Source organism: Dermacentor albipictus, chromosome 1 (assembly GCF_038994185.2).
Source record: "Dermacentor albipictus isolate Rhodes 1998 colony chromosome 1, USDA_Dalb.pri_finalv2, whole genome shotgun sequence".
In the NCBI taxonomy this organism is placed as follows: Eukaryota; Metazoa; Arthropoda; class Arachnida; order Ixodida; family Ixodidae; genus Dermacentor; species Dermacentor albipictus.
In genome coordinates, this window is record NC_091821.1 from 366391999 (window position 1) to 366405742 (window position 13744).

Consider the following 13744-nt stretch of genomic DNA (forward strand, 5'->3'; position numbering starts at 1 on the left):
CATGACAGCACAAAAAGGAAAAGTATAGATAAAACATACATGCTTCCAACATGACACAGATCACTACCATGATCATCAGCTTATTTATTCTCACTGCTGCTGGTTGAAGGTCTCTCCCAGTGAAATCCAATTACCCCTGCCTTACTAAGACAGCTATGCAGGAAAGACAAGGACACGTGCAACGTATAAGAATTACACCATGAGCCCTCGATAAGTAGTATCCAAGTCTTCAGTAAAACACCATTCTACGTCCATGACATTCCTAATCTTATCACTCCATTTAATCCTGTACTGCCTTCGACAGCCCTCCCTTTTCCTTGACAGAACGATCCTGGTATATAACCAGAGGATAGCAGCTGGCCCGCAAGCCTTTATAAAACTTATAAACAGAATGCTGCTTTAGCAAATGCAAGTGAACAAGCTAGCATAGCTGTGTAGTGCGTATGCTTCATGTTTTCAAGAAAACTCTGAACACAGAGCAACGTGAGAAGGCCGACTTACATGGGAAGGAATGTAAACATCATAAACAGCTCCAGAGTCCAAATCCACTGCGTGAAATCCTTGGCATGATCCGTACACCACCTGGCATGAATTTAGACGCATCATGTAACTCTTTTGTTACCATGAGAAAATGGTCGTATTTTATAGGCCTCGGCAAAAAATAATTTACCCCCACAAATAATACTCCAGCACACATTGCAGCATAGCATATTGTACATAATGAAATGCTCTTTCCAAAAACATGTTTCCAAACAAAGTAAAACAAAAATTCTAGTAAGTGCCATTCTTGCTGCCAGTTGATAAAAACAACAATAAAAAGACATGACATCTACAAAAACATTAATATCAAAGGAAATTCAGAATATACATTTAAGATATAAGTAACCAAAGAATAACCTGGAGAAAAAAAAAGAGCCGCTCAGTACACCGCTGTTCTTCGGATACAAACTAAGACCAGTTCATTGCTCATGCCATGCGGTGAAGCAGTTCCTCGATGTTGTGAAGCATAGGCGCACTCCGCACTTTTCCCACAAAAAGTCTGGTTTTTGTTCAACTTTGCGGTCCTCGTGACACATTTTGCAGTTCTGGAGGTGGTCCGATGAGAAGTCCAAGGAATGTACTTTATCATTTTGTCTCGAATCATACACCTCATTCCAGGACTCATCGCTCTCAGCATAGCTGGGCAACTACAAAATTATGCATCCGAGCACATCTGTTTGCATTTTTGCACATTGTTTTTATCACCTCTGCAGAGAAGAGTAGAAAGAAATCCCACGCCTTTGTCAACTGTCTTGCACTGCTCTGTAGTGCTGGGCCGAGATGTGCTACTGGCTGCCTTCTTGGCGTGAATGGAAGTTGCATTGCTGCCGATGTCAGAACATTATGACCAAGCGAAGTATACACCCTGAAGATAATCAGTAGAGCTCTCAGGTCATGCTAAAAGATTGTCAGATAAGTGCGCACAAGGAAGGAGAGCGCTCAAGGCCATAAGGGAAACTCGCCGGTGAACAGCTGTGGATGCCCCAGGCTCACTCAAAGAATTGTCATCGTAAGAGCTTTAAGGGGGGATATGGGGATCAAAGCTAACTTTTTTATTTACCATCCGATTTTGATTAAATTTTGCACAGATGTTAATAATATCACATAAACAAAACTGTGAAAATATGGTGAAAATATGGCTGCAATATCTGAAGTACTTCTTTGTTTACAAAATTGTTCTGCTTTCATTTTTGCAAAATGCCTGCACACCTGTATATTGGTGCTAGGAGTTCAAACAAACTTTGATAGCACTCCTATATGTATCCTCCACACAGTGACATTCCTGTGATTTTTTTAGCCTAACGGTTTTTTTTTATATTTTCATTCTTTTGCAGCTACTTCAGTTGCATGAAAATCGAGACTGTGAAAACAAAATATAACAAATTATTGAAGCAACTATTTTGAAAACAAAGCATGTCACTGTGTGAAGTGGTGCACAATGAGTGTAACAAAACAAACAGTGTAAAAATATTCATAACGGTGGCTGAGATATTGGCTTTGCAAGTTGACCTTGGTGGTAGAAAAAAGTTTTGAGAAAAAGGTGTTTGAAGTTTTGGGCCATGTTTATTCGACTAGAAACCACCGGCCTTGTAGGTACAGGAGTCAGGCTGCTCTCTTGGCTTCTTGGATCTTTTATGCTTGCTTTCATGTGCTTTTTGTGCCCTCTTCTTGCGCAAGGCATTTTTCTCAGCTGCTCGACTCGCTTGAGTCCGTCGCCACCGAGCTTGATCCTCCAGCCGCAAACCCTATCTTCCGTTCGGTTGCCGGCACAGAACGAAGTGACGCGCGGACAGTGGCGGCGGTCATATTCAACACTTCTGACAAGATGAATTGTGACTCAAGATGCGACTGCATGGTGCGACCGTTGCTGATGCACGGTTCGTCTTCACGGCCGCAGACGCACGCGCTTGGACCGCACTTTCGTCGTTCATCTCGGTGACGGCGGTGGCACAATCGGGGTACGTCGCGGAGCATTTACAAGGCGTTGCAGGCCCGGAAGTATCGGAAAAGGCGGTTATTAGTTCGGTATCATCACCACTGGAACTCAAGGCTGCAACAGCCTGCGAATTGCCCGGCAATGCGTCGGTCTAAGCTTGCGCGCGGACGCAACTCTGCTAGGACTAATCCATCGGATGTTCGGCGGCTTGCGCTTGCGGCTGCCGAAGCGGCGCTTGGTCGCGTATTTCGTCGTCCACGCCCGCCAAGTCATGCTCGAAACCACAAAATGAAATAGAAAACTCAAATCCGATTAAAGCGATGAAGCGGCGGCGTACCTCGAATATCCAACACGTAAACAAAGGGGCAGCAGCCAGCGCGCGAAGAAACGGGAGAAGCAGACGCCCCAGCAGCTCGCTTCCAGACCCGGCCAATGGGGCGGCTCATAGAACGCACGTGACGGAGCAAGCCAATCGGCGGCCGCGACAAGCAGCTCTGCGACCTTCAGACTTTTTGCTTTTTTATGCTTGCCCTTCTCTCTAACAGGAAATGAAAGAAAGGAGTCAAAAGGCGAAGAGGCGCGCTTTTCAACGGTACCAGCATGGCCGCGCCGTGTACTGCCGTTCCGGAGCTAGGGACGCTCGAAAACCGCGACTTTTCCACCGATTTTCACGAAATTTTCGCTGTATTGCCTTATGTATATATTTAATTATGGTACTTAGCAGTCGTTTTCAGCGGAAATACTTGGAAAACTTATAGAAAAGGGGTCAAAGATTCGAAATCTGCAACTTTCTAAAAAGTGATTTTTGGGTCGTTTTTCCGGAGTTGATCCCCGCGTCCCCCCTTAATCTGCTTTGCTGTCACCTTCTTATTCATAACTTGAGTCCTTATAAATAAATTCAAGTGCAGGTGCAGCATAGTTTCAAGTGTGACGCATTTCTTGCAATGCAGCCGTGCAGGACAACGCCATGGGAGCGACTTTCGATAACTGCGCAGTGACAGCGGCAGTGCCCCTTGCCTGGATTTTACGAGAGAAGCAAAACCGAAACTCTTGGAAACTAGTTGAAAATGCCAGGTCCATGTTGCACAGGCGGCGGACTTTCAGAAATACACTTTGGCAGAATAAAACGATTCGGACTCCAAATCAAAGCTCACTAATGAGCAGCTGGCGTCGGTCTTGGGTAATTATTACTGCTCAGCGCTGTCGGACAGCAAAGCCGGTGATGCAATTTAATTCTTGACCTGCTGGGAGTCACTTAATTACAAAATTTTTATGCTAGTGCGGCGTAATCGTGATCGGCATGCTTTTTTCTCAATCGTGGCAGAGGGTGGCAGCCACACCCCTTTTTGCTACAACACATGCACATTAGTTTGCAAAAAGGTCCTATAAAAATCCCAACTTTGCCAGAGCGGGAAAATTTAAACTGATCCTGAAAGTGCAGTGCCTGTACTAACTACTGGATGGCCTTAAGTGGATAAGAAATGGCTCCAACTTGTAGAAATCTGCGATCCAAAGCATCAATCACCGGTGATCGATTTCAATAAGCGTGGTAATGAAAGTTAAATATTCCATGGTTTGACGTACAGGGCACAAAATATAAAAGCCGACAGCATGTACAAGACGCACAAAAACCAATGACGGGCAACTCATGACCAGACATGCACAACTCCTAGAGTAATGCTTTTACAATCTACATACCCTAATTACCAACATAAGAACTTGTAGGCCAGTCAAGCAAGCAAAGTTACTTGGGATGAATGGTGCTGAAGTGCACAATAAGTCTCATGCCCAGACCATTAAGGAAAAAAAACCTTAACGAAACCCTGAAACGATTTTGATGTTCTTGTACAAATGTGCCGAGTCGTTAGATCCTTCTGATCATTAATTGACACATCTAAGTGCTCCACGTAACCCGCGTAATTTATTATAAGTCGTTAAAAATGTAAATTGCTGCTGATCACAGCACACTGCTTGGCTGAATTTTCAGCCACCCCTAGCCATTTGACATAAATTGCCTTAATGACGCTAGTAAGGCGAGCTATCCGATTGGCTGTCCAGGGCACGTCATCAACAATTTTTTTCAACTTGATGGTGACCAAATGTTCATGATAGTTGGAACGTTAGTTAATTTGTTTCTGTAAAAAGAAAGTAACAGAAAGAGAATGCACAAGGACAATTTCTCACTACACTTAAGCACTTCTGGCATACAGCAAGTGTCGTCTGCTTGTGCTACAACGTGCTCCATGTTGACACGAGCTCCACAGTCAGTGTTGATCTCAATCTTTATTTTCGCAAGCATCATGGTTTGCTCCTTGTTACATTGTGGGCCACAAACCCAGCGACCGGCAATATGTCAAGCTGTGACATTGCGTCCTTCTGCAAGGCAGCAGATGAGCAGAGTGGCTGCAGCGCATAAAACTGTTGCTATCCGATTGGCGCCAGGATTTCAGCGTTTGCCGCTGTCACTTTAGGCCGGAGGATTACTAACACAATAGTGTTTCGCATGCCTGATATTCAGGTAAGCGCAAACGGACTGGGCCTGACCGTTTGACTGTGCCATTTCACAGGATGAGCAGAGGCATAAATGTGAATGGTCTGCCCGGTGCAGCCACCTGGTGGCAAGAGGTCAACAAAACACAGTAGCTGTAACGAAGTCTGTGCTACTTTGCTGCTGGTGTAAATTTTCCTCAGGAGCGTAATCATGAACACATTGTTCTTGTAAACGTTTAAAATGTTTGCACTTGGATAGAGCAATATTAGCTCGTTGCTTGGCTGGTCAAGTTCTGCGCCACCAGGTGGCTGGACCATGCAGATCGATCAGGCTGCTCACGTACGTCTATGCTAAAGCTCCATCAGCTTGAGTTTATATCTTCACCCATTCGTCGAAACGCCCACCCCGCCTGTGGTTACCGGAATACCGGACACACTTGGCACAGCAACAGAATGCTCGCAAACCTTCGCTGCTTCGATAGCGCTCACTTGGGGTCAAACGCCAAGCTGCAGGTGGAAAGGTTGGAGAGGCTTTGCACGCTTGCTCCTAGCCAACCCGAAGTAGACGACACGACGTGCCCTGATCACTCAGCGAACCAGTTGAGCATAAAATGCATGGCTATGGAGAAGGGTAACTTGTAGTCATCTATAACTTTCTTAATATGAGACGCTTCACACAAATTGTGAAGTGAATTATAAACTGTAGCTGCACCCTACGCATCTCTAGATTTGTCTGAACCGTTTCAGGGGCCCTTTAAGCTTGAAAAAATATCATGTTCATAATATTGGCTTACTTGATGTGCTTTGGAATAATACATTTCAGTTCAAACATTAGCAATCCCCAGCTCATTAATCTTTCTGCCTTCTTAGACCTAAAAATATGTGTCTTTTCCTTTTCCTCACCCTTTTGCTAGACAAGGGCTTTTACATTCTCTATTCCCTCCATGCAGATCAGCTTGCTGGTGGTTACACGTGCATAAAATAATCACTGATGTGTTTTATTACTCTCTCTACTGGTACTACATTTTAACAGAATGCAGAAAGTGCCGACCTTGAGGCGAATGTTTTCCTCGATGGTCATGTCCACCACCAAAGGTTTGTGGATCAGCTCGGGAAAAGACTTGAACGCCATGAACTTGTGGTATGGCTTGGGTGCCCAGGCATAGATCTCGATACTGTCCCTCAACGCTATCACCAGAAACTTGATGCGCTCGTACTTCACTGCAAGGGGGAAATGACAAAACACTGGTTCAATACCTTCAGGCCATGGATGCTTTGCAAGTTAAAAGCAGCACACAACCACAAAAGCACTCTCATGCATCAGGTGAACTCGTTCTCCAGACGGAGCCACATTAAACAACTGGGCAGCCTTGTGTCGTTAGGTTATTACAACTTATATTCACGTCACTTTTTATTTTTCAACAGCTGTGCATGCTCATGTTAATTATGTGAAAACAAGCTTTTATTCAGATGTGGGCAGCTGACACAACCAAACTTTCTCAAGCCAACAATTCAGTGTCTAGCTGAGCAGCATGCGTACTGAAACTACTGACCAAATAGTCCGTGCAGGAAAAATAGGAAATTGGCTTTCATAACAGCCACAAGCAATCAACAGGCCAGCTTATGAGCTGCCCAGAAATCAAACCAACAGGTTCATGCAGCTCAACAGAGCACAAGAGTAATGGGGAAGAATACATAAAGTCAGAAATCAATTCCTTAAATTAAACACGCATTCCAAAAACCAGAAATGGCCAGAACTGAAAGGAAATGACAGACTGGGGGAAAGGATGTCAAGAAACGGGATCAAAGCGCTAGTTACCGTTGCCACTCCAAATTCGAAAGGTATTTTCCCACTCCTTTAGATCGTGTTGGGGAATTGACCACACCACTGCGCTCAGCGAGTCACGGGGAGGGGGGCAGAGAAGGCCCCCGGGGAGTGAAGAGAAAGCCAGGGGGGAGGGGAGCAGAAGAAAGAAGAGAAGAAAAGAAAAAAAAAATCGTCAGAAAGCTGCTGCTTAGGCCTTGCACAGAGGCACACATTCAGGTCATACTAGAGAAATGTTAGATTACCCCTAGCAGTGCTGTAACATGCACAATCAAAACGATAGGCGGGTGTGAATGTTGGCAGTCCCATCTAATGCCCAGGTAAAAAAAAGACCTATGCCATAAGTGAAGGAATATGACAAGACAAATACCACAGTCATTGCCTATGGAGAGCTTCAACCTAACATAAAATATGCATTATAGTTCCAGTTATTACTGTGATGCTGGGATTTGAGTTGGGGGCTGTAGCACTCATAGCAACATGTGATGTGTTCAAGAACACATTAGCGCCGATACAGAGCCGGCCGAGTGATTGAACACGCCAAAGCAACACCTCGACTACGATGAATGCTGTGGTGCAGGGGCCCTGGATTGATTTTGGCCACCTGTGGCTCTTATAAAGAGTGCCCAAATTCAAGTACAAGAGAATTCTGCCTGCCTTTGCCTCAGTGAAGCTACCATGGTCAAGAATTAAGCCTGCGATCTTCATGCACAATGTTGCACAGCTTTCAGTATAAAACGATGCTAAAAAGCAGGAACAAACGGTTATACTGATGTCAATAATCTTCACATTAGCAGATATAGTTAAACCTTGTTAATTCAAACTCAGTTTATATGAAATCCCGTGTAATTCTAAGGTTTTTGATGATACCGACATTTGCCATGAAAATTTTACTGCGTAACATGAACAGCCAGTATAGTTCGCCAGTTTTCAACTGTGGCCTCTAAGATTTGGAACTCCTCGGAGATCCATGCGGCGCTATTTGCAATTCTCGGAAGCTAGGTTTCATTGGCAGAGCAGTAACTAGGTGGCACCAGTTCACAACTTTTTGGTTCCGGTGCTTCATTGCACCCCGTGATTCGCTTTCTACACTATGCTAGTCTATGAGAGTAACTTTAGTGGACAGAGTGACAATGAGGTGCCACTATGTCACAATTTTCCGTTTCTGGTTTTTGCAATTTTCTGGTTCCGTTTCCTTTGTTTCTTCGGGCGTCGTCTTTCCATTGTAGAATCGATGCATCGGCGGTATCATCATAGCGTGTGTTGGAGATTGCTACTTGTCCTGTGCCATGAGTGGACGTGTTTGTACTGTGCTGATGACTGTTACTGACTACGTGCAGGCTGTCGGTGTTAAGATGCCCAAGTAGAAAACCGATTCCGTGTCCAAAGGTAGGCCTACTCAAGAAGGCCACAAAATGGATGAGCTCCAAAAAAACAGCCGACTCAAAAGCACAAGGCGCCTTTGTCAACCCTTTCGACAAAACTGAGAAACAAGGCACGGATGCTCAATGCCTATCGCAAAAGTCATTCGACAAAGTGGACAAGGATTCGTTTTCCTACCATTCCGGAGGTTGAAGATGCCTTCATAAAGTAGCAACAGCATACAAATGCGGCACACCTGCCTGTTAATGGCACACTGCTGCACGAAAAGGCCAAGGAACTTGCACGGTGGCAGGGCCATGCAGATTTTTATGCGCAGCAATGGTTGGCTGTCCTGATTTAAAGACCACAACAACATCATGTTCCTGACAGCGTGCAGCATTAGCAGGAGTGGCAACCCCAATGTTGTGAGTGGCGACACTAAAATTGGCTTCGCTGAGTGATCAGTATGAGGAAGACCATGTTTATAACAAGGATGAGGCAGCATTATTTTACGAAAAGCTATCAACAAAGACTTTTGCCCCCAAAGGATGCGGTCGTCATGGGAACAGAAACAATCCAAGGACAGAATAACTGCCTTTTTTGGCGCAAATATTTCTGGCAGTAGCAAGATTCCAGTGCCGATAATAGGTAAAGTTGAGATGCCTCAGTGCTTCATGAATGCAAGACTTCCTCCTCTAAGGATGTGCTCTACAAAAATAACAAGACGGCCTAGATGATGGCAGGGCTGTTCGAGAAGTACGTGCAGCATCTTGACTGCAGGTTTGCTGCCACGAGGTGGAAAGTTGTTTTTGTTGTGGATAACTGCCGAGCCGACACTGACATCCAGAACACGAAAGCAGTTGGGCCTGTCTTTCTACTACCGAATGTCACAGCAGTATCGCAGCCTATGGATCAAGGAGCACCGTATTTACTAATTGGTCGAATTGAACGAATTGATCTTTGTGCAGCCTCTCGCTTCAACGCGAACGAATTGACGAGAATACAGCACAGTGCACCTAGATGCGTAGCCCGTCTCCATTGCAAATTGCTTTCAAGGTAGGGGGGGGAGGCAAGGCCACGCCATATGCAGCCGCCGCCGGAGTAGAAGGCCTCTCCTGTTTGCGCCAGTCCTGCACGCAAGTTTTGAACTCTGAAAGCCTGTGATTCGGCTCGATTTCTGTCCATTTCCACGCATGTGATCACTTTCTTTTTAACTGCGGCATTGTGATGAACTCGGCGTTTCATTGCAGTGGGCACTTTCATGCTTATAGAGCAAACACAGAAAACAGGAAGACGGACACTGGACTAACCTAAGCACACATACTACCGCACATGGAGGAATCTACGGCAGCTAGGCTCGAAGTATGTACAAGGCAGCCATTTTGTAATGCCGATGGCGATATGGTAACGCAGATTTAGGGTCATACTTGATTCTAATATGGATGCAATTTTTGGACTCGTTTTATCAAAAAAAAAGTGGGCGTTAGGTTCGAGTAAATACGGTAACTCTGCATGTGAGGAAGCTTTATTGCTACCATTTGCTAAGAAGAATACTGCTGTGCTGTGACAACGGCAGACAATATTCTGTAGACCTTCTGGGTAACATTTGCCTAATCGTCTATGCAGGGCAATATGATAAGCCGTTGCTTTAATCATGCTGGGTTTTTCAAGCAACAAGATAGTTCTGGAAATGATTCATACGATGGTTGCGATGACATGACGGATGCCAACTGAACCCTGGATGATAAGGGAGAGGCACCGTGTGCATGCATGAACGACTATGGCAAACATGACGAGAGCGGGTGCAACGGTGTAAACATGGCGGACTATCTGAGAGCTGAACTTGATGCACAAACATTTTATGCAGACTTCGAAGGAGAGATCTGCGACAGTGAGCAGTCCAACAAAGATGGAGGCGATATTCAGCCTGCCTGAGCACCAGCTTTAGCTACAGTGGTCGAGTCACTTAATGTTCTAAGCAGTTTTGTCGAGCGCAGCGGTGCAACAGTGAAAAGCAGTCGTGCATCGATGACTACTTAAAGCGAACGTTTCACAGGCGAAATGAAGTAGCAGTGTTGATGCAGTGACGTCTAGCATTTATTTAAAGTTTTTGATCCATTTCTGATCATTAGAAAACCTGGTTAATTGAAAGATTTTCCGCGGTTAGAGGGACTTCCATCGAACGAGGGTCTACTGTACATATCTAACAGCCACATGGACCCAATAAGATTTTTGAACTTTGGTTGAAGCAAGCCTTAATGTGTGCTGCTAGCATGTTGAGAGGGCCCCTGCCATATCTCAGCATGACAAATGTAGCAAAAGTAAAAACATGAGTGCCAAGCTGCATGTATGTGCTATCTATATGCTTGCTTCCCATTCCAATTAAGCTGTCATTGCCCGCTAATGACTAAATCAAGCAGCTGAATGCTTATCACCATATTAATTGCACTACCTACAGTTTGGCCACTCATACCCAGCACTAAAGACATTAAGGAAGCTTTCGCGAAGTGGTGCAGTCAACACCCCACCTGATGCAACAGCGCCAAGTGGCAGTGGTAAAAAAAATATGCTTTTACTACATAACGCGCAACTTCTAGGGAAGGACAACAACCTACCCTTCCTTTACCATAAAAACTCAGGAAGCGGACAGTTGCATGAACATAAAGGAGGAAGAATGGCACCAGCTGCAGTAAGGAAATGCTTACTTCCAAGCTCACAATGACATATAGCCCAGCCAGTAAACAGCATATCGCGCCTTGCCCTTTTATACACCGTACAACGTGCATCAGGCACATGAGCCAACATGGGGGGGGGGGAGGGGAAGAAAGAACTGGGCTCACCTATCTTGAAGTGAACTGCACCATGGAGGTCCCCGACGTTTATCCAGCCATTGCGCTTTTCAACTTGCTGCAAGCAATGCAAAATGAAATGAGCACTTCTAATTCCAGAGGCTGCAAGTTTGATCTATTCATGAGACTTTAAAATTCCAAAGCACACTTGGGATGTGAGAGACTTTTCAGTGGAAGACTGCAGATAAATTTTGACCACCTGGACCACTGAAAGCATGGTACAAGTGTTTTTGCATTCTGCCCCCAATGAAATGCGGCTGCACGGCCCGAGAACACATCAGCGACATTTTGCTCAGCAGCGAAACACTGTGGCCACTGAGCCAGGACGGAGGCCTTGAAGAGACTGCGCTACTGCTGAAGGCAAGAAATGGTGGTCCTAGTTTAAAGGGGCCCTGAACCACTTTTTATCGAAGTGGAGAAAGACATTTGAAGTGAACATGGGTTATTTCAGAATCACTTTGCCACAAAAAGTACTTCAAAAGTACTGTGATCCATAAATCGATACTTTTTTTCTTGAAAAAAGCAATCTAGAATGCTTAAGGTATCTCTAGTATTGTCTTTTACAAATATTCAGAAAAAAATAATCCTGAAAGCAGCTTTCGTCATTGCAGTTTTAAAACGAGTTTTCCCAAATGTGTATATTTGCCAAAATGTGCAGAAAGAAAACAAATATTGAAAGATTTCAAAATATTCCATTTTGTTCAAGGAATGGTGCTCAGTGGAATGCCCATGCTGTAAAGGTTAGGCCTCCTCCTTATACTCGACGTTGCTCTGTGGCAATTGCTTCAAGCTTTCTCTTTTTTTCAGCTCTGGAGCTGACCAGCGCTCTCTGTCTCTGCTTGTGATATGCTGGCCTTAGTCGCTTACCCCACGAGTCTTCTCATATAGGTGTATCTTCTTGATACCAAAAACAAGGCTGGGCACACAGGCGGGAAAATGGAATGCCACAAGTTGCATTTCCGAGAATCCAAGCTTCAGTTTGTTTCACAGGCAATCCGAACGTATCAGGCACATTTTTGGCCACTTCTTTTTTTCTTTTTCGCATGTTTTTGAATACTCTCAGAAGGTCTCCAATTACCAGAAAGTGTGAAAAACACTTTATAAAGAGTGAATTGACTCTGCGTTCGGCTCCACTCCCACTTTATGGCCACATCTTGAAAATGGCATTCATAGGCGCTTTGGATGGGAAATGCGTGTCACCACTAGGTAACAAAAACACATTTTAAAATATCTATTTCACAGATAATAAGCAAATTTGGTGAGGAGCTTTATATGCTTGGGAATCCAAAACAAACAAAATTAGGAAAGGTGTGAATGTAATTTCTTGTGCCCATAATGAAACATAATTTCTGGCAAATTACTTAATGTGAATGGCAAATTTACCAAGCGCTGTACTGGTGCAAGTAGCTTGGTAGCCCAAGTATGCTACACAACTGGCGTGATTTGCAGTGCAATGACCATGAGACTGTACTCACGGACAACTCATGAGTTACTGTGCCAAGTATTTCGGCACCATTCGACAGCCCTTTTGCTTTCTTGGGACAGAGATAGATTCAGCATAGGTTCCATCTGCGACAGTTTCGCATTGGCACTAATGCGGAAGAGAAACGCGAAAATATGGGTCAAATTTAACACTCAGTGGTGTACTGTGTCTTGTAAATAAGATGTTTGTGTTTTCCCTTTCCTAGCCTAACACCTTCCTGTCTGCGCCTATACTCGTCGATAGCCCATTATCGATGGTTTTAACCTCAAATTCTGCCATGCTCTGGGTGCTTTTGGACAGCTAGTGTCATTCAGCGCTTAAAAGAGAATATTAAACTCTGGAGTTTTACCTCTCATGACCATGATGTGGTTATGAGGCAGGACATATCACGGACACCACGCTATTTTCACCACAACTATTTCTCTAGTTTTGCTTTCGTAGTTATTTTTTTTGTCACCGCGGGAAGGGGAGGGGGGATATTTAAAGCGCCTTTAAGTCGGGCGTGATGAGTGCTTGTAGCTTCCAACATGGCATCCACGTCGTGCGCAGATTCCCTGTGGAAACAGTGAATTTCAACAAATTCCGATGAGTCTGCGTCAGAATTTTTCGATGGTGGTAGCAGCACATACTCGGATGATGACTGATTCATCGGACTTCAGCACTGACGGCAAAAGTACGTCAAATAGCCCCGGAATGTCAACAGGTATCCGCCGGCAGGGTTAGTTTTCTATCCTAACTGTTTTTTCGCTGCCACACTCAGACCCAAAGATATCCAGTGTGTTCTAAAGATCACACTTCTTATCTGCAAGGTGCGAATGTTGTTTGGGCAGGACTACTTGCCAATGGTGATGCAAAGAGTGTAGTTTTGTGCAAGAAGGTGGCCGGGAATAGACCTTGGCATTGCACAATTATTGCGCTCAGCAGTGCCGTGCAGCGGTTCAAAAGAGCCGCTGCACGAGCACGATAGCCTCTAGGGCTAGCATTCTTGTTTGTATTTAAGGGGGGAAGCGGGGATCAGATCGCGATTTTCGCGAAAAAAATCAATTTTTGAAAAGTACGCTTTTCAGAATCTACAGCATCATTTCTATCTTGTACTGAAATATTTCACCGAAAAACAAACTCTAAGCACTTAAAATAAATATATTTGTCGGTGGCGGCGTCCACAAATCCGCCCGAAATCGCGAAAAAGCCGCGAAGTTCAACGCGCAACTGCTCGGCTTTCTCGCCACGGAGCGCCGCCATTTTGGTATCGTTGGAAA

The 13744-nt window shown here is 44.7% G+C and overlaps 1 protein-coding gene across 6 annotated transcripts in view; it reads right to left on the reverse strand.

Moving 5' to 3' along the window:
- Window positions 1-13744, reverse strand: part of msn (serine/threonine-protein kinase msn) — a 104355-nt gene that overhangs the window by 21732 nt on the left and 68879 nt on the right. For 4 of the 6 annotated variants that reach the window (XM_065438579.2, XM_065438582.2, XM_065438577.2 and 1 more), the window contains 4 exons: window positions 10994-11060; window positions 6786-6854; window positions 6018-6187; window positions 502-582 (listed from right to left, as the gene is read on the reverse strand). In XM_065438579.2, coding sequence (XP_065294651.1) covers window positions 502-582; window positions 6018-6187; window positions 6786-6854; window positions 10994-11060 — 387 coding nt within the window. The remainder of the gene's footprint in view (window positions 1-501; window positions 583-6017; window positions 6188-6785; window positions 6855-10993; window positions 11061-13744) is intronic. The other 2 variants (XM_065438580.2, XM_065438581.2) reach the window with 1 other exon arrangement.